Source organism: Loa loa (assembly GCF_000183805.2).
Source record: "Loa loa unplaced genomic scaffold supercont3.359, whole genome shotgun sequence".
Taxonomy (NCBI): domain Eukaryota; kingdom Metazoa; phylum Nematoda; class Chromadorea; order Rhabditida; family Onchocercidae; genus Loa; species Loa loa.
This window is the reverse complement of record NW_018108539.1, coordinates 8,125-32,551: the sequence shown is the minus strand read 5'-3', so window position 1 is coordinate 32,551 and position 24,427 is coordinate 8,125. Positions and strand designations below refer to the sequence as shown.

The 24,427-nt window shown below is 33.4% G+C and overlaps 4 protein-coding genes across 5 annotated transcripts in view; 2 read left to right on the top strand and 2 right to left on the bottom strand.

The window, feature by feature from the left end:
* Positions 1-4,437: 4,437 nt before the first annotated feature.
* Positions 4,438-4,831, bottom strand: LOAG_18550 (hypothetical protein; the record flags this gene model as incomplete). Its single annotated transcript, XM_020451213.1, has 2 exons — positions 4,438-4,559; positions 4,702-4,831. The coding sequence occupies 2 exons, from the start codon at positions 4,829-4,831 to the stop codon at positions 4,438-4,440; spliced, it is 252 nt and encodes an 83-aa protein (XP_020305024.1).
* A 1,747-nt stretch (positions 4,832-6,578) lies between these two features.
* Positions 6,579-15,646, bottom strand: LOAG_04360 (the record flags this gene model as incomplete). Of its 2 annotated transcripts, XM_003139897.1 has the most annotated exons (22): positions 6,894-7,039; positions 7,381-7,524; positions 7,902-8,067; positions 8,604-8,721; positions 9,053-9,237; positions 9,369-9,560; positions 9,703-9,785; positions 9,878-10,072; positions 10,192-10,318; positions 10,464-10,625; positions 11,075-11,169; positions 11,338-11,463; positions 11,648-11,851; positions 12,062-12,179; positions 12,294-12,407; positions 12,825-12,898; positions 13,547-13,607; positions 13,953-14,105; positions 14,230-14,378; positions 14,481-14,554; positions 14,906-14,999; positions 15,487-15,646. In XM_003139897.1, the coding sequence occupies 22 exons, from the start codon at positions 15,644-15,646 to the stop codon at positions 6,894-6,896; spliced, it is 2,940 nt and encodes a 979-aa protein (XP_003139945.1). The 2 variants fall into 2 exon arrangements, with proteins under 2 accessions (XP_020305023.1, XP_003139945.1); XM_020446578.1 differs by lacking the exons at positions 13,547-13,607; positions 13,953-14,105; positions 14,230-14,378; ... (1 more) ...; positions 14,906-14,999; positions 15,487-15,646 and having other exon boundaries at positions 6,579-7,039; positions 12,825-12,966.
* A 562-nt stretch (positions 15,647-16,208) lies between these two features.
* On the top strand, positions 16,209-17,208 carry LOAG_04359 (hypothetical protein; the record flags this gene model as incomplete). The annotated part of the gene is made up of 3 exons (XM_003139896.1): positions 16,209-16,356; positions 16,526-16,654; positions 17,102-17,208. 3 exons carry the CDS (start codon positions 16,209-16,211, stop codon positions 17,206-17,208), a joined length of 384 nt encoding a protein of 127 aa, XP_003139944.1.
* Positions 17,209-19,963: 2,755 nt separating this feature from the next.
* LOAG_18549 (CMGC/DYRK/PRP4 protein kinase) overlaps positions 19,964-24,427 on the top strand; it is a gene marked incomplete at both ends in the record, with an annotated part of 7,119 nt that continues 2,655 nt past the window's right edge. The window contains 9 exons of the mRNA XM_020451212.1: positions 19,964-20,182; positions 20,437-20,578; positions 20,869-21,754; positions 21,915-22,277; positions 22,459-22,629; positions 22,691-22,967; positions 23,072-23,248; positions 23,355-23,445; positions 23,781-23,928. Of these exons, the coding sequence (XP_020305022.1) occupies positions 19,964-20,182; positions 20,437-20,578; positions 20,869-21,754; positions 21,915-22,277; positions 22,459-22,629; positions 22,691-22,967; positions 23,072-23,248; positions 23,355-23,445; positions 23,781-23,928 (2,474 nt within the window). The remainder of the gene's footprint in view (positions 20,183-20,436; positions 20,579-20,868; positions 21,755-21,914; positions 22,278-22,458; positions 22,630-22,690; positions 22,968-23,071; positions 23,249-23,354; positions 23,446-23,780; positions 23,929-24,427) is intronic.

The window sequence follows — 24,427 nt, the reverse complement described above, 5'->3', positions numbered from 1 at the left end:
AGTAGTAGTAGTAGTAGTAGTAGTAGTAGTAGTAGTAGTAGTAGTAGTAGTATAGTAGTAGTAGTAGTAGTAGTAGTAGTAGTAGTAGTAGTAGTAGTAGTAGTAGTAGTAGTAGTAGTAGTAGTAGTAGTAGTTTTTTTTTGCTCATTATTAAATACAATTCATTAATTTCCTTGCAAAGTAATCATTTTTATCATTTTTGATATTCAAGTAATGATAATTACGGTAGTGATAGCAATAGTGATAATGGCGATAAATATAATGAGGGTAATGATTAGCAGGATTAGGTTATTTTATTAATGGATAACATCATTAATATATTCGACATTCGTCTTATAAAATTTCTGATATAAAAAAAAAAAAAGAAGAAAAGCATTAATTGTATTTATGCAAACGATCGTTCAACTCTCATTCCATTATCAGTGTTGATAAAAAGGCAATAAATTGGATTAAATTCAAGTTTCGTTATCAGTAATATTCTTTTCATAGAACTGCTTGGGAAGATAATATTAAAAGATTAGTATATCGACTATACAACTTATATTCGCCGTTATATAATAATTCTAAATATAAAATTTTATATCGAAATTAGCGGATAATTTATAATTAATAATAAATAAATGTAAGTAATTAACATTGAAAATAATATTAATTGAACACCGAATGAAAATGTTTCACCATTAGCACTATAAGATGTAATTGGGAAAAAGAAATGGGCAAATTTTATAATTTTTATTTTCATTTATTTTTACTCATTTTTTCCTTTGATTTTTTTTCAATTTTCATTTTTCTTTTAAATTTTAATCTGGATTTATTGAATTTCAATTTTGGTTTTTTTTAGAATTATGTTGTTCAAATTTTTAAATATACTTTTTGTTGCTTTGATTTGATGGTATATTACAGTAACCAAAGTGATATTTGGATAGTAGAATGTGTTTGAGAATTAGTAACTGTATTAAATGCTATCTTCTATTTCACCATTGTAAGGTAGCTCAGTTCTCTAAGAAGCTTATCAAGAGAGGTGACTATAAATGTAATCCGTTTGTAAACAATATTTAATCCGGTCTGTTTCACTTCGGATTAACAAGTTACCCGGAATAAAATCCAGCTACTGGATAGCTGTAATAATGCATGAAATGGGATGAAATAATTAAATTGATTTAATTAATATAAAATTTACAATGCTTCAAAAACTGCATAAATAGCTATCAGTGAGAATTATTAGCAGTAGTATCTAAAATGAATGGTTCATCCATTAATTATGATTTCTCTAACTAGAATAATTTATTGAACTGAAGAAAATTGAAGTTACGTAAGTTTTATAAGTCTCAATAATATCAGTAGTAACATCCTGAATTATATCTACAAATAAAATGTGACAATTTACCGGTACCGATAAGTGTAGCTCTTAAATGATCAACTAATAGTTTTCCGGAATATATGAATTGTAATGATTAAATTTAGTAAGTAATTACAATCAATGTAATCAAATATGGTAATTAATATTTCTGATTGCATTTAATATTATGAATGAAAATTTATTCAAATTAAGCATTTAAGAAGAATCGATTGATTAGCATTTTAGCATCATTTTCCAATTTAATTAATACTGCATGTTTTAAATTTTAAATTTATGCACACAAACACACTTCTAATGTTCCAAAATTTATTTTTGATAAAATTAGGTTCATCGATTTCAATAATTTTGGATGAATTAAATGATAGATTGAATGATTTTCCTTGTAATATTCAGTGCTAAACAACATTGTAACACATTTTTATTGTTTTAATTAATAATTAATACTTCAATCATATTCCTAAATAATTTTCAAATCCATTTCAAAGATCATTTTATTTTATGATTTACTTCGAAAATTTCAAATCTTTAATATGATAATTACATGAATTATGTGAAAATTTTCAATATGTTTTATTATCATATGTTATCATATCATATGTTCATATTATCATATGTTATCATATCATATGTTCATATTATTTATCATATTATCATATGTTATCATGTCTTATCATATGTTTTATTATCATAAAATATGCATGATAAGATTAAAATCTCGCTTATAAATTTTAATTTTGAAAGTAAATAATTGTAATAAAAATTTTTTTTGCATATGTATAATTTTATAAATTATGAAACAAAAAAAAAACTGTCAAATTTTAATTAATTTATTCAATCGTATTCAAATTTTACAAAATTCTACTAATAATAAATGAATGTTAATGTTGTCATGAAATATTAGACTAATAGCATCAAGAATTATTGTAATATTTCTAAAGTTTACATAACAGTAGACAGTATATATGACCTTTAACCCCTACCGTGATCCTTTCACACAAATCTTTCAATAATAGTAAATAGCAATGAATGGAAAGGAAAATACTCAGAACAGTATATGCAATAAACTAAAAAAAAAAAATTTTTTTTCTTCAAAAAATAAAAAAATACGAAGAGAAAAACAATTGATCAATTAAATTCTCTTTCTTTTTTTCTCTATCTTCCTCTCTCTTTTCCTTCATCCCTTCATCTTCCTTCTCTTCTTTTAACATTTATTTGTATTTTTCGATGTATAAATATGGTATCTATTTATTTGATGGTAATTATTTACTTAATGAAAGAAATAGGAAGATGATTGAAAAAGAGAGAGAGAAAGAGAAAGAAAAAGGGAAAGAGAAAAAGAGGGAGAGAGAGAACGAGGGAGAGAAAAAAAGGAAGCAATAGAAGTAAAATGGATGAAGGAGAGATAAAAAGGGATGATTATATAATTGAATGAGTCCTTTTTCCGAATAAACTCATTTAGGGTTTTTCTAATAATAAATTAGGTATACAATGATACCATTCATATTTTATCTCGAAATCTCGGGAAATCATTGGAATATTCCCGATTCATTAGGGATATTTTAAAGTGATGAAAGGAATATTTCTCGAGTAAATAATATGAATTAGCAATCTTAGTCTAATACATTTCTGTATCAGATTAATATCAAAATATTAACAATCAAATCTTAAGTTAAATACATTTTATGCATAAAATTAATTATTAATTACTTATTAGTAATTGGTAGTGTAGGAATTGATGAATGATTAATTAATGGTAATATTATTGTTGTTGAAGTAAATGAATGAATGAGAATAATTGATGTTGTCATTATTTTTTTTTTTCGATTTTTCCGGTATGAATGGAAGGAAAGGGAATATCTAAATAATAACCTTTAACCCTTGACATTTTCTCGTCCATATACGCAACCTCATTCTACCCGAAAAGATTGTTTGAAAACAAAAAGGTTTTTAGAATAATAACTAACCGATAAGTATGTTTGCGACCCACTTCAAAGATACTTCTACCAATAACAAAAATGTAGGATAGGGAAGAAAAGGAAGAGCACTTCATTAACTAACTAACTCATCAAGATGATAATAAATCGTATTAACAACACGAGCATATGGGAATATAAGAGGAAAGAAAAACAAAACAAAGAAAAAAAGGAGATGTATGGTACCTATTCCGGAAATTAGACGGATTGAGGTTTGATGAAATAATTATTTATACCTTCTTCATTATTTATCCGTTCTTTTTTTTTATTAATTATTAATGACAAGGTGATAATAAATATATTATTGAAATAACTTTTCTTTTTTTTTAAAAGTAATTTAAATAATTCAATGTTAATATATACTTTGTTATTATTTTAGTGTTAATGTTTGAGTTCAATTTTGATTAATTCGATCCTCAAATTTATATCTTTATTTTATATCTTTAATTTTTTTTTTGTATCTTTAAATTTGTCCTTACAATTAATTTATCCATACTAGTTGTTAGAATTTATAGTAATATTTGAGATATTAAATTATTAATGTCAGAAAACATGGGCATGATATTCACATTCTGTTAACAATTGTATTGATATAGTATGATGCATATAGATGAATAATTTATTTTTGTGATTTTTTGGAATTAATCTTCGAAATAAATTTCGAAATTTTTTTTGCTATATTTCGAAATAAATTTCGAAATTTTTTTTGCTATATTTCGAAATAAATTTCGAAATTTTTTTTGCTATATTCCTCAAAATCGAAAAAAAAGGATAAAATAAGTTACATATGGCCATGAAAAATTAAATTTCACTTATTAATATTTAGTTAAGTATTTTCTTCCTTCTTTCAAATTTGATTTTATCATTTCTCATTTTTATCATATATTAAATGAAAGAAGAGAAAGGTAAATTTATTTTTATTCAGTGTGTTATCACCAAATAAGTAGTGGTGGAAAGTGTAAACTTTTTTGTGAGGTAACTAATCAGCCAGAATTCCTTTTTTGTTTCGATGTTTCAACGAATTCATTACATATAGAGAAAGATAGATGAGATCAGTTATCAGTTCGTGTTAAGGAGAGGCGTCATTTGACTTTATCGTGGTTTTCATCTGGGCCCAAGATAACAGGATACGTCAGTTCGCATCTTTGGCCCATCATCTCCACCACTGCTGCCACCGCCACCACCTCCGCCACTGCTACCGCCACCACCACCACCACCACCACTGCCTAAAATTATCATTAACTGTTAATATTGTTACTATTATTATTGTCATCATTATCATTAACTATTACAATAATTGTTATCATTATTACAAATAAAATTATCGATAAGCAAAAATTTTCAAATACTTTATTATCATATTCTCACCTCCATAATCATACTCTTGTTGATAAGCATAACCACCCCCACCACCATAACCTCCGCCACCACCGCTACCACCACCTCCACCACCGGTAGGTGCACCTGGCGCTCCCATATAACAGCTCGTATCACCCATCCTGCGCAAAGTAAAGTTACACAAATGAACAAAATTGGCTTCATAAGTGCTTATATAACTGACAATTTGCCAAATATGTTTTGCATATCATACAATTTCTGCATAAATATAATCCAGTAAATCGATAAAATCTCTGAAAATTTGCATAATATGATGAAAATCTATGGTTAATGTAATTAACACATAAGAAAAGTATACATTTATTTACATAATTTATGAATTTTGTTTTAAAGATTTAAATATTTTACAAAATCAATTTCAAAAAGTTTGAAAATTTTTCAAAAATTATTTTGAAATTTACACATGCACAAAAAATTTTTCGACATACTTTACGCTAAACTAATCAATAAATAAGTTATCAAAAAAATGAACTAAACTATTGAAAGTAATAAATGATAAAATATAGCAAATAAAACATAATAGTAACAAATTTGTACTATCATTGACGATAACTTAAGAATCAAATAAGAATTATTAATTAATATATGTCAGTAATTTTGTAATACTCCATAATTGAGTACCAGCTAGTGGTTTATATAACTGGAAAAGTAATGAGTAGTAATTAACAGATTATGATATTCCTTCTAAGTTTGTCACCATAGCCGAATGCTAAATGATTCGACGACAAAGCATTCCATCTGATCGGTTTCGGTTCTCAATGCCATCACAACAAGATGATACCAATGATGATTCCTTGCGTGTCATCTGATATCGTACTGTATTACGCATGTATATGATTGGAATATATTCATTCTGAGGTTTGCATAGTTCTAGATGAAACCGGTCAGTGGTAAATTCATCTTGAATCCTGTAAGAAAACCGTTCGGAAATATAGCCAGACCGTAATATTTCTTAATTAAGCCATTCCATTCATTCCTTTTTCTAATTTTACAAACATACAACTTGTATATTACAATTATCACCCACTGCTCCACTTACAGCCTTTTGTCACGGAGGAGAAGCTCCCATGCCCTTATGAGGTTACGAGGTATGTGGCTTACGCCTCATGTCAGACGGTGTCAACTGAAGGGTACGACAAAGTATGGCCACGGACAAGATGGACTTGCTAGCCTTCCGGTAACCATGCTAAAAGGAGGACAACCCTAATTCCAAACCCGTTTTTAGCCCTGTAAGGCCATTCATCTCTGAGAATAGTCCAACAAAACCTACGTTCTGCGGACTTCACTGTAACCATCCTAACTCGTTAGACCTTGATTGACGAACTAAAGGGTGAGGCCAGTTCCCCGCACATTATGCTTCACTTAAAAAATCTACTGCGCAGGATGGAAGGATACACCTATATCTATATTGCCTCCAGCAAGTACGGCTAGAGCCATTCCAAAATCTTCGTTCACGAAGCCTAGTCATAATGATGACAATTATCACCTATACGACTTTCTATACTTCTCTTCTTCCCTAAAGTAACCGAAATTATGATCCCTTACATAAAATGACCATTGTTTCATTTCTTCTGAGATGAATGTTATATTTTATCGATTACAGCCATATTTCCTCAATTTCCTTTACATTTCTATTCCTATTTTCCATTCCTCAAGCATCATTTCAATAAATTACATTTTACATTATTTGCGTGTATCGAGACATAATTTCATTTTTCATTTTTGCAATAAAAGCTTGAACAAAACGAATTGATGAAAGTTGAAATTCCAAAAAATGTATTTCTGAAACTACTAGATAATATATTCTATTATCATTACGATTATCGATTCTATAATTAAAATGAAGGGCGTTATTTAGCCATAAAGAAGGAAGAATATCGGGAGAGGGAACTATAACTTGTATTCCTGGATGAAAAGTTAGGATTATGAAACAATAGTTCGGTTGGTAATCATATGACCATCTGATTAATTTAAGGGAACATTTGACCTATTTGCAAGCAAATCAAATTACAAACAAACAAATAAGAAACAAGTGTAACCCAAAAAAGAAAAACTAAGGAAGGAATAAAAAGCCAGGAACAAATCCAACGAAACTTTGAAACAATTGCCAATCCATTCCTTTTTCTTCCTCTCCCTCATTCATTCCTTGTGTTTCTCTTTGATTATTGCAAATCCTGAAAACGACTCATCATTGAAGTACGTGCCCGTTCTCGCCTGGATGCATTTGCACCATGCAGTACTCTTGAACCAGCTGCACCTAATCCTGCTCCTTCCACCCGCATCTCCGTTGCTATCGGTGCTATGATGCCTGCAAAAACATATGTCCCATATACATATTTGCTGAAACAGACTTTCTAATAAAAAATAAATAAGTGAATACACCAACCAGTAAAGCAGAATAAATTTACAAGAGATTTTGCACTGTCATATCTTTGAGTGTTCAACCAAGCGATAAAGCTTACATATAAAATTCGAATAAATAACTGATTATAAATATATTTAAAAAAACATTCAATTGAACAAATTATGAAGTATTAGTTAGTTTATTAATAACAAACTTCAAAATTCTGTGTTAATATTTACAATCGCCAGATTTCTTCCCTCTTCACCGAAGAAAACCTGTGTTTTCCGCAGCAAAAAACTTCATACCTTGGTTATTCTTTCCGATTCCAGTTCCTTCTTGCCAGCCCATTGATTTCAACAACTTATTTCCGATGTTTGTATCATCGATTGGAATGTCTGATGAACGCACGGCATAATCCGCTCCAACTTCAATATTGTCGCTTGTAAAACCTAAAGAAATATGAATAATAGGGAATTATACAATTTTGCATCGAAACGAAAAAAAGGGTAAAAAAATCGACAGAGAACACGTTCTTTTGTCTACTAATCAATCTAGAAAGTTAGAATGCTTTTTTTTAGCAAGAAAGTATGCAAACAAGACATAACATAACCCATTCACTAAATAACTTTTTAAACAAAGTGTCACATCTTGAATAATAGTAAAAATATATGTCCTTAATTATAATTAATAATAATGATAGTAATAATAATAATAATTAATAATAATAATAATAATAATAATAATAATAATAGTAATAATAATAATAATAATTATAATAATAATAATAATAATAATAATAATATATTTTAAAAAAGAATAAACTGACCACTTGGATCTAACCCGAACAAATTACGGCGCTCCTTTGCGCGATCTCGATATTGTTGAGGAATAGGTGAACATGAAGAGGCACCTTGCGAGGTAGACACAGATGGCACCGACAGTGATGCACTGTCATCGAGAGATGCTTGCAATAAATGTGCTTCCAGATTTTTCTGAAAAATTAAAATTTACTGCTGACGGAATTAGCAAAATAGTCTATATTTGACTCCAAAAAAAAGCCAAAGAAAAGCCAAGTAAAACTTCAAAATAATTCTGAGTGGAGCTACTATATGAGTTACCTAAACGGTCAACATTCCACCTTGAACTACCATTCATTATTCTATGCGGTGCCTATTCAAGCATTCTTATGCGCATATAGGAAACCTTTGTCATTTCTATCAAACTGTAATTTCAAATAATTTGCCATGTCAATTATCATTTTCTCTTATCTTCATATCGGAAAAAACCACATGAATACTCGTGCGTTAGGCATCAACAAGGGCCGTTAAAACTAAAACAGCGAAAGCCAACTTAATTCTTGTCATGACAATTGCAGAGAAAGCACTAAAGTTAATATAAGCACGCATTAGAGGCGCATTAGGACGCATTAGAGCTAATGCAAGAGATAAAAGAGATGTTACTTAAGCATGAGTATACGACATCCGATTAGATGTCATTTTGAAATCTGTACGGCTTGAATATTTTATACCTTATGCAGATCTGACATTCGAACATGTTTCATCAAAATTTCCAAACTTGCAAATTTCCGCCTGCACAAAATGCAATATTTCTTTTCTATATCAACGAAACTTTCGTCCGACTGTGCACTGAAAAAGACACGCGAAATATTCTTCCTTCACATATGACTTTGTACGGTTTGTACTACAGGACAAGCACAACTTCGAAGTACTAAAACATTCGAGCATTGCTGCAGCAATATAAATCTATTGAAAACGTGATCAACTTCAGTTCCTTTAGCGTTTTTATGGTTCACAGCAACTGGTCAAAACGGTAATAATATTCAACCAGCATGTGACATACCGTCCTCTATTCAAAATAATACTTTCGAGACACATTTAGCGACTGGTTATTTTTTACCATTCTCAGAAGAACTGGGACATTGGTAGAATGAGATATACTCAATGTAAGAAAACATACGCTTTGGTGGGTGGAATAATAACCGGATCGACAACTGAAGGAGGCGCTAAATCAACTGCATGCTGCATTAAACGATTTTCACCTTTACTGTTCAGTGCTACTCGACCTACACCAACTGCTGCAATCTTTGCTGCTGGAGGAATTTCTTCCTCTTCATCATCATCACTGAACGAGCCGAATGGATTCTGTAAGCAATGGAATTTCAGCCTATCACATTAAAATTAATTTCAGTTTCTCCCCAAATCTATCAATAACTTCAGCAAATATCCGGAAGTACTGGATGGGAAATGTAAGAGAAATCGAAAAACTCGCTAACACTTGTCTTCTCAAGCATTTTATATGTAAGATCAGCAGTTGGTTCGACGGTAGTTGTTTTTGGCTTGGCAGCAGTTACCAGAGGTGATGTGGTTTCCAATTTTGGAGGTGCTTTGACAGCTAACAACACTTTACTTTGTTTTTTAGCCCAACGTGCCATTTCTCGCGCGATATCTTTCGCAGTCTTTTGGGGCTAAAAATAAGCAGGAAAGAACCTCTGAATTTATCATCAAAAAAAAGGGCATCTTTTGGTATTTCCTAGACAGGAGTCAAGAAAACATTGCCAGAAGTTTTTAGTATCTGATTTCGAATTTCAACCATACACTAAAAATTACTTCTTTTTTTGGTTCTTCCTTCACAGCTTCAGTATTTTTCTCAGTAGCTTCGTTTTTGCTTTTTTCATTATTTGTCATAACTTCTGAAAATGGAATATTTTAAATGATGTCATGATCTTCTCATGAAATATGAATCCTTTGGGTACCAAAACAAAACTTAAGAATTTTAGTCTACCTTGATCTGCTCCTGTTTGTCTGGACATCAAATCACACGGTATATATGTTTGATATGCTGCGTTCCAGCAATTCCATTTCTGTGCGTTAGCATCCCAGTAGTACTGCGAATTGCTGTCGTAGTATAGACCAGTGGTTGGATCATAATATAATCCGGAAGATGGTTCAAACTGATATATTGTCGGGTTTGGTGCACCTGAAAAGTAAAATCTAACTAAATTGAATGACTTTGACTGGATGAGAATAACCCAAGAAAATCTTAATATTTTGAAATCTTAATATTTTCAAAATTCCTGAAGTCAGAAAAATACATACGATATCTTTTATAACGTCCCCAAGGAGTTTCTACGAAGCCTAAATCGGCGGCTCCTTTGATCTGTGGTCCAGTGTAAGACGTCAGTGATCCTTGTAGACCACCACCAGATGGAACACCTTGTGAATCCTGTAGAGTAGAAATGAAAAAAAGACTTTTACAAAAGATCTGCAACAAATATTCGCAATTTCAATGTAGTACTAAACTTACATATTATTAGTAACTGAAAGAAGTGTAAATGAAACTCAAGATTCATACTTCACAATAATTGTACCTGACTGGTTATGTCATCGACACAAACAAAATTTCTGTCAGCTGAAGCCTCATCTTTGAAATAATCAGTAACAACGAAATTTGTTTCGTGCGGTAATGGCGGTGGAGGTCGATTAAGAATTGGAGGAATTGCAGCCACTGCCGCAGAATATGCCGATGGTACCTAACAAATCCATATTTTACAGGACATGGAAAGTACTTATCTTTCAGCTATAAAAAAATTTATCATTGATAAAACTCACAAAATCCACCTTACTTCTTCTTTATACGAGAGTACGATGGAACAAAGGTACCAGGGGAGATGTATCCTGGAAGTCCGGGCAAAACTGAGAAGATAGCACAATTGTTCAATGGAGGCCGAAAAATCGAAATTATAGAAAGGTCCGATTTGAGATGAATCAAATGGAATAGCTTTAACCGATGGTATTTGAGAAGCTAAGAAGAGGCAAAATGCGACCTTTACGCATATCGCCACTAAAATGGTTGGATAGTCTCATAGTTCTCGAAAAATTAACTCCGCAAAAGTTCATTCTTTCAATCTTTTTTTCAAAGGTACTTAAAATATGAATAGAAAAAAGCAAACATTTGCAAACAAAAAAAGTGTTCACAAACCGTATCACCGGTAGTCATCATTGAATTTGTCATCTGCCGAATTAATTGTGCCTTTGCGATTGCCAGCTGCGCTGCTTCTACACCAGCATTGCCACCTGAAAAGTTTTAATCCTGAATTATTTTCATAGTAAGTAATATCATAACAGTTTAGATCTGGAACTGACAAGTATAACAGCTTAAGTATGGAACAGATTATGGACTGGGAAACATTCACATCTTAAGATCTTTTTGAAAAATCGAAGCATCAGCTATTGAACTATTACTTGGTCCAGCTGTTGGCCTAAAAGCAGGCATCTGGTTAATACGTTCGGCCGTTTTCTGCATTGATTCGGTTGCTGCTGTTGTTGACAATACCGTATTCAATGGTAATCTCGAATAAGTAACCATTACTGAAATTTATATAGTTTTCGGTTTTCAATTCAAACCAAATAAGATATTGAAAAAGCAAAAGTAACTACAAAAAACATACCATGATATGTAATGCATGCATTATGAAAAAATCCGAAGCCATATCAGTTACGACAAACATTTTCACTGTTTTTTATTAGATGAAGAAATATACGAAAAGTTTACCTGCACAACCATCGATAAGTAAGGGTATCTTGTTCAGTGTTAGCATAATTCGTTCTGCATCATCAGCACTACGCATTTGGACGTAGGCATAAAGACCAGACTCAGCAATATGAACACGTAAAACATCCAGTGAAGATATTCGATTCATTTCTGCTTGAATTTTCGCTTCTGTACAATTTAGCGGTATTTCACGTAGTAGAAGAGCTAAAAACAGTCTATTCATAAAGCTAAAACATGATTTTATTGTTTTTCCTTTTCCATTTCAAATTTAACACTACATCCCAAAGTTAACATTATGTTCCAAAATCTGAATTCAAGCTTGAATTTCGTTTAGAATTCGATTCCGGAAGCTTTCATAATTAACAAACAAAAAATATTCCCATACAGCTATGCAAAAATAGTGGAAAAACTCACTATCACACTTCGCGACACCAATCGCTGCGTAACCCTTTCTGGTCAAACCATCTGATTCCATTCGCGTTAAATTGCATTTGAAACATGCTCCACGGTTTTTAAAATTTTTTATGGTGCACTGCAAAACAAAGCGTTTTCAATGCATATGAAAATCCAGAATTTTTGAAATCGAATTTTTGGGGAAAACATGAAATAGTAAGAAATATATGCTACACATCACATAAAAATGTACCTTTGCACACATCCAATCGCCTGAACCAGACAGACCCGATGATCGCCCATCCAGGCTATCATAACGTGAATATTCTAATTTAACTGGTCGTCCATCATCCAACAATAAAGTTCCCTGAAAAAAGTGAAACCACTTAAAAATGGAAATGAATACAACCGTATGACCTGAAACACGATTTACGCGGTTTCTACTTTCACGCATTTGACACATTGGTCAGGATACAGTTATTAGCCGTCGTTCAGAAATTTACGGAAGGGATAAAAGTGATGGGTACGACGATACCCACGGGATGAAAAATGCTGAAAATGGTCGTTCAACGTGTGAAACGTTAACCGATCCTGGAATTCGTAATAAGCGAGTAAATGTTTCAAATGTGTTTCCAGGATTTTCTCCCGGAACTGAATCCTGATAGTAATGGAACTATCACCCCTGCACCTTCATAAATTTCAAAACTAGGTCTTGGACACTCGCTAAGGGGGATAAAAACCTGCAGTTTTCCTACGGATAAAAATTATATATACAGTGTTCGACCTTGTTGTATTCCATCCAAGCTTGTGCGCTATTCACATCTCCGAATTCCACGAATCCGAAACAACGGTCTGGACCTGTAGTTAATTGCAACAAGTTAATGACAATGAAAGATTCTGGATTTAGAATCCACGATACTTCCCTTCGTCTGGATGCAATGTCACGACAGTGCTTATTATCTATTTCTCGACTAATGTTTCTAATAAAGGTAAACAACATATATATCAAATACAGGATACGTTTACATCTTTATCCCAACCTATCTTTACGCTCTAGGTAGAGATAAGTGCCGATAATTTGGAGAGAATCTCCGGTTCAGCCAATCACCCAATCAATCACCCGTATTAATTTCCCCCTGAATGCAGCAATTCCCTGCATCTTTTGCAGGAATCAGAATCGACGATACTATCATCTCGAAGTATTAATTAATAAGATCACTTTATGGATCCGACAGCATTTTAAGTAAATTGAAACCTTCTACGAAAAGTACGAATTTTCACCAAAATTTTCTACAAAATTACTCTACATATTCACGTAATAGGCAGCCGATTATTGGTAGAAGTTACGAAGAAGAACGAAAAGAAATCATCTGATAAACGAACAAAAAACTGTTGCAAGTAATTAAATGATATAAACAAAATAAAAACTCAAACAAAACATAATATTAGTAAAGCGACGCAGCAAAAATTAAAAATGATGACAGTATAGAAGAGAATGACAATTACCTTTATGAATTATACGAATATCCTTGACCCGAAAGCCTTGACGCGCTGTAAGTGCCATTAACTAAAAATTATGGGAAATACATTTCAGAGAAACAACTAAATTTGACATAAAAACTGAGGAGTTCGTAAAAGTGTTACTGTTATAAGCGCACAGTAAGGAAATCGAAATAAATTTCTTACAATCTGTTAGTAGCTCCAATATTAACAGGTAACACTGATTTCAACACTGATTTTAAAATTAATTCACACCTTATTTGTCGCTTGATCTCAAGAAACTGCTAAATAGAACTAATGCCTGGCCAACTCCGGACAAAAGTAAGTAAAATAAATCTAAATACTGCTAATATCAATAATTCGGACAGTTATTAGAATGATAAAGCGATGAAAGTTAATAAGAAAACCTTACCGCATCTCGTTGAGAATCGATCGGTAACATTTTCATGACAATTTTGTAATGTGGTTGTCCATAAAGCGCCGTATGTGATGCATATTTATCAGTTTGTGATTGGGCTTGCATGGAAGATAAATAGGGCAGTGCGCTTGAAAATTCTCTTGGCTCCTAAACGGCTACAATTTCGCGTATCCAAATGGCATCACCACTTTTTTCCAGTATAACTCACATGAAGCGTTATTTAAGTGATCACGTGAAGCATATATTAAAAGTTGTTGGATGGTTGAAAGACCTCTCTGTCCCTATCGATTGAACGACGTCGTCGATCGAAATCCTGACGTGGCGAACGGTCATGGCTACTACGGCTACAACTGCGACTGCGACTACGGCTTCTACTACGACTTCTACCGGAAGATCGCGATCTCGAGTAACGATTTCGACCTGCAAGAATTTAAACTTGTTTAAACTTATGAAAAAAATTTGTAATTCAAAGGAAAATATAAAACGCGGGATAAAAATTAAACACCATGTACTGCCACTTACGTCGCCGATCTCTGGACCATGATCGGGATCTAGAACGACCTCTTGAACTACTCCGCCGATATCTGTCATTGTGCCTGTAATGATTTCATTAATCAATGTCCAAATTCTATTTCTATAGAAATAACTTCAAAAGTCATGATTAGAAGATAAACTCAAAAATATAACACCATCTCACTGATTACTAATGATAGATGATAAAGACAGACTCATTTAAATTCGGTACTACTAAATTTGTTACTTCTGTATTTGCCAAGATTATCTACTTTTCATCCAAAACTAACATTCATCCTATCTGCAAATCATAATATTAGAATTTCGTCTCTTTTTCTCAGCCAAAAAAAAAAATACTCCACACACACCAATTTAATCAAACGCAGAACATAATTTAACATTAAAAACAACAAAAGTCACATTTAACCATATACCTTTCATTATCATAGCTACCACAACGATCGCCATCACCACTGTAAACGAAAGGAAGCATACTTTTCAATGGTACGTCTTTTCTCGTAAATTTCTCTACAAATCAATTACACCCGTTTTCCGTCATATCAATAGTATAAGAATGACACAATACATTTTAATTAAACCCTGTTAAGCTATTTTTCTCATTCACTCGTTTCTATTCTAATCATTAAAATTTAAGTTTTCCTTTAAAAACGTTTTTTTTTTTAAGTCCATTTCTCCTAGTGATTCTTAATCACTAAAATTTAAGCATACTTGTATTATTTCTGCCTTTACCATTCCATCCTTTATTACTATAGTACTTCACTAAAGACACCATAATATGAACAGTAATCCATCAACTTTCACTGCTTAGGCTATAGCTATAAATCCATTATAACATCATGACGTTATCACTATAACCTATTTCATCACAACAATATCACTATAACAGTACCACTATACCTTTCATTATTGTAATCACTACCACTATAATAACACTATTCTATCATCGTGATATCATTATCATAATAACATCTGGCAGTACACATCTAACGCTAACCTAATCGATCACGCAATTTAATGCGGCCTGTAGACGCAATTGAAAAGCTTTCAATTATGGTTGAAGTATAATCGCGACATACGGTCAAGGTTTCCGTAATGATGTCTTTCAAGATGTTCCGGTTGAAGTTAACAAAAGTTTTCCTAACTGCTACTTGCATCTTCATTTGTTAATAAAAATTCCCGACATATTGGACAATTCTATACTGCATGTAAAGAACTGAGATTTCCAAATTCATCCATTATTTAGTTTCAGGAATGTTAGCAATACTAGATACGATTCCCACTAACTTCTTGAAAGATGTTAACAGTGTGAACCGTCAAATTGTTCCATGTATCTCGTTTGTTCCATATATATTACTTGACATCTATCTGCTAGTTTTAGCCGTCTTTTTTCTTTTTAATTTGATAATGAAATTTCCAGTGACGAAATAATTCCTTATCATCCTCACATCAGTATGAGGTACTTTAACCATACTTTTGCGATAAACTACTATGACATTTTTCCTTGTAAAACGAGTCTCGAATATTTCGAAAATAGCATCTCAAGTAAATCTACCTATCTTCCACAAAATCATTGCTGACTCATGTCCCGGAAAAATTGTTATCGAGAGTGAATATGCGATTATTAACAGAGCCATCGTTGAATGACGATAGCTTCGTTAATAATGGAATACTCACGACATTTTCTTTAAATGGAAAAAATTTTTTAAATTTTACAAAATGAATTGGACCACTAATGTTGTGGTTTACTCCGCTCTGATTCGATTATTTCGGCTGCAAATTCCATCAATTAACGAAGCTATATTTATTTTGTACCAAGTTTTTCCTGATCTTTTCGGATTCCGCTATTCAAAAATTTTGAAATCTGGTAAATAAATTTCAGCACATAAAGTAATGTACGTAAACAGTGTGTGGACATAATATTTTCCGAGTTTTCAACTTCGAACCTAAAAATATTATACCAGCATTGTGTCAGCACCAAAATTCACTAATTTCAAATTGTCACACATTTTTATTGCTCCACTGAAAATTTTTAGATGTCAGGGTTGCTTCTTTTGCATTCAGTCCAGAAAAGACATTGCTAGGGCTGCGTTTTGTAAGGTGTTACCGGTGGCTGGATTCTTGTTGCGGATATGGTCCGTGGGATTTGGTGGACGATGAAGGCGGTAGGTGCCAAGTCTCTTTCCTCATGGTGTATCCAGCAATGCAACTAGTTGTTAACCGGTTTGACCGTTAACCGAATTATTCAGAAAATTCGTTCCCATTCGGTAACTTGAACTCGTGATCTTGATGTTATTACTCTTTTATTTAGATGGTTTGTGAATGTTTTCTGCGCATTTTGATTTTACCTTTTCATTCTAAAACTTTCAAGATGTTATTTAATTTTAAAAATGGTTGGACTGAATTTTTTTCCCTTCTAGAAATAGGACTTGTATTTTTTTTCCCTCTCGCGCTCGGTTTTCCTTTCTCTCCCTCTTCTCTTCTTCTTTTGGTTTGTGTTACAGGATTTTCGTTCTTTCTAATTTTCTTCACTGATTTCCTAGTCAGAAGGCTTGATAAAATCCAGTTGCGTCTTAGTTGTTGTAGAAAACTTTTTATTGTTAGGTTTTCAGGAACGCATCGAATGTCATTGAACGATAGTGAATCAATGAGAAAAGTTTCCGAATCTTTATCAAGTTATCGCTTGAGAGCTTTCCCATCATCACAGTCGTTTGTTTAGTCAACCAAAACTGCTCGATAATTTTCATGATTAAAGCAAAGAACTATTAGAAATTTAACAAGTACTTTTGTGTTATTGTGATAATTTTACTTTCTAAGCAGGATAATGAACAACTTGATCTCCAGACAAACAAATATCATGATCGCGTAAGTCTAAAAGTTTTGTTGTCCATGATTTTTGAAAAATTGCTAGTTTCAGTTAGTTTTTCTGTTAGTTTTCATGCCTACCTGTTTGATTTTAATCTGATGATTGGTTTCGCTGACGGCTAACTTCTTATCAACTTTGGAGATGCTTTGTCATACGCTATTGGTTGTGCATCACCATCCATCTTTGCTTTCATTAGCCATTATCTGTAGGAATTATCGACAAATTCGTAAATCCTGTTTTTTTTTCATTCTTTCAATCTTTCGGCAGGAAGCAATTGAATAGACATGGCGCCGTTGTTCAAAATGTTGAAATTTCTTTTTTTTATTTTTGTTCTTTGCGAACGACTTATAAATTCAGCTGGACTTATAGACTTTTTCTGATCTGCTAAACTTTTTTTATAGTTCCAAAAAAAAAGAAATTTAGAGAAGTGCAGAAAGTAGCAGGCAGGCAAGGATGTACTATTGTGCAGTAACAAAACAATTTGGATCGATTGGAAAGTCCAACTAGGCGAAATATTTCGAATAACAAAGCAGTGCAGAGATTGTTGGAACAGTAGCTGATATGTTTCCTTAGATATCCTAAAAAGATGCAAATTTATTTTTTTTTTAATAGTCATCTTTGCTTCTTCGCACTCCACTTTTGCAAGACTTCTGCCTGTTATTTTGCTGTTCAGCCTTCTAATAAGAATAAAAAAATTTGATATTTGATGTTGAGCTTTTTCACCGTAGTTAGCTGGGAAGATATTTTCAGACTGTGCTGATTGTATGGTAGTTGTACTTGTGTTCCGGTACTTTTCTAAATTCAGGTTGTGGTAGGCAATGGGCTATGGTGATGTTGCTTGCTTACTCTTCCCGAAGATTAATAAATTGAAAAAGTTGCTATGAATTTGGTTATTTTTTATTATTAATTCGAACGGACAAACACGGAAGGTTTCATTTTGCGATATCTTGTTTGTTTCAGCATGATACTTTTAGTGACATAATGTCACCAAAATATGAATTCTTTTTTTGATGGAGAAATTCGCGTTGATTGAATGTATTGTCAGATTCATTTTGTCCCGCATGATATGGAAGGGTATCTTAGTAATCAATTTTTGTAAAAACCCCCGGTAATCATGTGAGGGAATTTTAAGTGGTGTGACAAGAATTATGACATTATACAAAATTATCATGGAGCTTATATAGCTTTCCCAGTCAATTAGTGATTAAAGTAACGTACGTAAGTGAATCCGTGATACGATGATGTTTTTCTTTTTTAATTATCGAATTTTCAGATGAATCACCTGACGTTATCATATGACTGCTCGGTCATCACCGTAAGCACCTATCGAACTGTTGTTGTTCTTGTTGTAGTAGTTGTTGTTGTTGTCATTACTGATTTTATCAAGCGGACATTACTACAGCAGCCTTCTCAATTTGCTTTAATTTTTAGGTTTCATTAAATTTTTGTAATAGAAGAAAGAACTTTTTATATTTAGAAAACATTATTTCAGTCGGACAGAAATTTTAGAGTTTAAACTGTAAAATACTTTCTAAGAAGGAAACAAAAACGTACTGTAATGTTTTTTCTTCCTTGTTACTTGTTTATACCTGTTAACTGTCAGGATTTGTTCAAAACAAACGATGAAATTGTACATATGCATGAAAATGTTTCTCACTTACGTAAAAATCAACCATTCATGCATGTGTAAACGAAGAAAATAAACAAAAAGAGCTTTCAGAAGCAAAGGACGCGTTCTAAATTGACGGCCGGCCGTGTTTGTTGTTGGTATCATAATTCGAGGTGGAACTAAGGGAAATGCAGCACATAAGGTGTATGTATGCAAGCGTTTTCTTCCCTTTTTCCTTTATTTTTGTTGTCACCATGACAGCATTTTGATCATATGCTGTCTGTATTAATGTGCATTTGTTTTTCTTCCTCATTTATTAAGCCTTAACCCAGCAGATTTGAGTTACTGAAATGAAAGGAAGGCAGTAGACATGACCGTATTCAGCGTGTGATCGTGTTGTCATTTAATTTGGACACACGTGATGCACAAATGGCTAAATGATCAAAAAATATGATATTTGATGGAGCATCCGGTTAGGTTGAAACACTGAAAAGTTGGAAAGAATTTGCTGCTTCATTTTCTTTTTACTGCTTAACCTGATTAGAGTAATAATGATAAATGACCCGAGTGAAGTTTTCTGCTGCATATTTTTTTATGGGGGAAAGTTGCTGTTTACTAGCCACGTTGTTTGCGTTCACTTTTATGTTTTTGCAAGCTCTAAATTTCGATTTTGCATTTGGCAGGTTTTGAACTTTGATATATCAGAAACTGCTAAGTTTTAGGCATTAAAGTATCATGAGAAGCTGTTCCGGAATTGCCAGAATTATTGTTGCAAAAACTGATTAGCAAACTAAAACTGAAAACAGATTTGTGTTAGACATCTTGGATCAGCAGATAAGGATTGATTCAATTAGTTCAGTCTGATCAGCGAATAACAGTTGTTCCGCTTTGATCAGTTCGGTTCATTTTATTTGTTTCATACCAGCGTTGTGAATTGCTTCTCTCAGATCGTATGTTCATGTCATTGATTTGTCCACAGTAACTAAATTTATTCATCAGATGGCTGTAGTAATGGATGCAGAAAATACCACCGTCGAGATGGAGTTGAATACTTCCGATGACATGAATGATGCAGTCAAAACTGTTGTTTGTGAAACTGATGACAGCAACGAAAAGAAGAAAATGAAGAAGAAGCACAAACATAAACATAAGCATAACGATTCCAGTTATGACGAGGAACACAAAAGGCATCATCATAAGAAAAGGAAAGATAGAAAAGTTTGTTTCCTTCGAATTTTCAAATTCTGATTTCAGTGGCTCAGGTTTTTGAGCTTTAGATTTACGAAATAAATTTTAGTGAATTCCATCGAATAAATTCCATCAAATTTATCAGAGACTAAAGTTTGTTTGGGCGAGCATTCCAGTATAATATTTTAAGCCCTATTGTTATTCGATGAATAACAATAGGGTTTAAAATAACCTAAGAGCTTTACAGTTTATTTGGGGAGTGTCAATGAATGGAATTATTGCAGATAAAGAAACATAAGAAAAGTAAGAAAAAAAAGAAAGCAGACGGCGATAAGGAATTCAGTGATGTTGAACTTGATGAACTAGAAAAACAGAAGGAAGTACTAGAGAAAAAACTGCAGAAAGAAGATGAAAAGAAAAGCAAAGGTTATAAGCTTAATGAATTTTCTTAGGATTATTCGCAGCACAACTTGTGCGTTTTATAAAAAGCTTCTAGTGGTGATTTCCTTTAGTTCATGTTTGGTTCGATTATCAGTGATTGTTATTGAATCCCATTCCACCCTAAAGAACAGTTTTCTCTCTGAAAAAATGATAATATAATGACTTCGACCTACATTCATGTGTAAATTCATACCTCTTCAAAGGGAATAGCGGAATTGGCAAAGTTCTACGCCCGTAATCTTTTTATTCATAATCCAAATATGTCACTGTTCCAGGTAATTCAGGTGAACAGACTGGTAAAATATCAGGATCTGACAGCGATAGCTCATCTTCCCTCGGCAGAGGGGAAAGTAAGCATGATGAAAGCAAACAGATATCTTCAAAAATTGATGTATTGTCTGCTAGCAATGGAACTGAGAAATCAGATGATGGTGCTGCAGCAGAGAAGTTAGTAAAAAAAGTCTTGGCCAAAAATGGAGCCGAAAAACCAGTTGATAAAACCTCAGCAAGTGAAAAATTGGCAAAAAAAGTAAGTCCATCACCAGAAAGAGGACGAAAGCGTACGCATTCACGCGAACATCTGAAACATTCTGAGCAATATGAACTGGCAAAGCGAAGAAGGAGAGAGATTGAAGAGATCCTGAAGAACGATGGACAAAATAAGGAAGATAAGGTGGAGACCGATAAAGTGTTGGAAGATATGAATTTGAAAAATGAGAAGGGGGTGGTAAAAGAAAAACATGATGGCAAGAAAAGGGAACTAGAAGGAGCAAAAAGGAAATCTGTCGAGAATAGTGAAAGCACCAAAAAAGCTGATAATGATGAACACCTTTTATCGTCTGAGCGTAAAAATGACCGCGAGAGGCGAAAAGAGAATGAACTAAGTTCGAAGAAACGAACTGATGCGGATCGATCAACCGACGTTAGACGCCGTAGTCGTTCCGTCGACAAACGGCGTGGATATAATGAAAAAACAGAGGAACGGGGATCGGAGTCACACGACCATAGAGTTCGGCGTAGTGTGTCAAGATCCAGAGATGACAGACGTAGAAGTAGCTCAAGATCTGGTCGCGCAGGACGCGAGCGAGATCGTAATCGTGAGAGACGTTCCGACAGACGTTCTCGTTCACCAGGACGGCGTGTTCCACGTTCCAGATCTAGGTGAGTCTTTTTACATTCTTTTAATCTCGAGGTTCAAGGAAAATTTTCTGCAATACTTTCACCTGAAAGTAGATCTTTAATGGCATTAAATCTTCGGCATTTTATTACAGGTTTTTTTTGTATCAAACTTTCTCAGCACCACCGCTTTTTGCTACTTCAGATCTAAGGAACGGTTGCGAAGAGACGGTTCAAGGTCAAGGGATCGAGCTGGACGTGAAAGGAGCCGATCACGCGACCATTTTCGCCGAAGCAGATCTAGAGATCGCTCTCGTCGAAGCAGATCTAGAGACCGCCCTCGTCGAAGTAGATCTAGAGATCGTTCTCGTCGAAGCAGATCGCGGGATCGTTCTCGCCCTGAATTGAGACGTCGTAAGGAATCATCTCGAGAGCACGAAGGACATGAAAAAGCTAAATCAAAGGATCGACATGGTGACAAAGTGAAAAATGAATCTCGACGAGATTCTAGCGGGAAAAGTCAAAGTCGACGCGATGACACCTCAAAATCTGAAACTAAAGTTCAGAGGTGAGTTTACAAACAAGTTCAATAGTAGTTTTAGCCTACGACGTTGTGGAAATACTTTGTCATTATCCATGAATTTATCATCTCCTTAAATGTCTTCGAGAATTCAAGCTCTTAGGATAAGTTTTTTATCGATTCCGAAATAGTTAATTTTTTGACATCACTCATAATTAGCTGCATTCAGGGACCAGAAAAGAGACCACCATCGTCGGGAAGATAGTGTTAGTTCGATTGAATGGGAAGATCCTGATGAAAAAGAAGAAAAGAAAATTCAGGAGCTCCGAAAACGTCGTCAGCAAATCATAAAAATATTGAAAAGCAGAATGATGAGAAGGAACAACCAAGGTGAGATTTTGTTAGCATTTTCATTTAAAAAAAAATGTGAATTGTGATTAGTGAAGGTATGACTTTTTTAGAGCGAAAACTGATTTCGATGAGATACCATTGGATGAAGATAAGCGCGGAAAAACAGATTTCAATGCAGACAGTATTAAACAAGAGAATTTTGAGAAGTCTGATGATGAAACATCAAGCCAATCAGCTGATGAACAGCTACTGCGAGAAGCTGAAGAGGAGCTCCAGAAGAAGCATGACAGTGATGTATCTTGCTCCAGTAGTCCAATTTCACCGGCTGGCGAGGATACACCTGCAGATTTCTATGGTGATTTAAAAGAGAAAATGGTTCATATCAAGGTTTGTTTGGAGTTTTTACGTTGAAAGAAATTTGTTTTTTAATGGTTGAAATTTGGCTAACAATTTTCTTTATTCAATTATTTTGTCATCTTTATTTCACTTAGGGCCAAGAAGAGTCTGCTGTTGATCGTGCATTGAGGAAAGCAGTAGAAGAGGAAGCGGAAGAACTACGAAGACAACGTGGAGAGGACACCAAACAGGAGATAGAGAATAAAATGGTCGAGGACTGCATTACTACTACATTTGATATGTTTGCAACGGATGCCGAACTTCCTCCTGAGGTCTTTCTTTTGCATTCTTTCTGCTATGGATGCTCTGAAAAGCAAATTTAATAGGAGTTTTTAAGAACGATGATGTTTTGTAATGGCTTGCTAGAATATATTCTAGGTATTAAACAAAGCTGCAATAATAGTTTCTGGACAAGAACCGGCCAATGCTTCGTTGAAGGATAACTGGGATGACACCGATGGTTATTATAGTTAGTTTTGCTAAAGTTTTTTAGTCGATTTAATTCATTTGAATTCTGCAATTTTTTAATGCAAGGCTGCTGATAATTTAGTAGTTATGTTAATCAAGGATAGTAGTTTAATAATATTGTTACCACCTTTCGGTGGATCGATGTAGAATCCTATCTGTCTCAAGAGAATCCTATCTGACGTTTCTCTTAATATATTCCCGAAATGATATTGGTTTTTTTTTTTTTTCTAAAATTGTATAGTGAATGTGGCATGTCAAATGCGAGGTCGTGTGTTCCGAATTATTAAATCGGAAAGTTGAGTGAATTATGTTCGTCCAAGAATTTTGCCTTTACAGGGATTCGTATTGGTGAGATGCTTGATAACCGGTACCGCGTTTATGGCTATACTGGTGCAGGAGTATTTGGTAATGTTGTACGCGCTACAGATGCAGCACGAAGTAATACACATGTAGCGGTGAAGATTATTCGCAACAATGAAGTGATGTAAGTTTTGGCTATGTTAGGGGCGATCCGCATGGCAAGTTCTTTTCATTTATGTCATTCCTGTTTATCTTCCAGGTTATCTGCTAAATCGATAGTTTGGTCCGAGCATCCAATTTTCTGAGAAAAATTTCAGCTGGTGACATTTCTTTAATTTCAACTATCAGATATCATAATATTACAGAATATAGCGCTGTGTAAAGAGGATTATAACTGAGCATTTTAAACCCTAACATTTGGCTTGAAAAATGGAGTGTCCCAAAATGCTTTTCTCTTCTTTAATACTTAGCTACTATGGCGATTTTCCTTATTTCGAGTGCGAAATTTCAATTTAGTTAATTGTAGAATCGATGTCCTGTGGTTTGTAACAACCAAACTGTGATGCTGTAGTGTCGAGCTTCCTCCGTAATCGGCCGCAATTACCCACTATTATCACTACCATTATATATATATATATATATATATATATATATATATATATATATATATATATATATATATA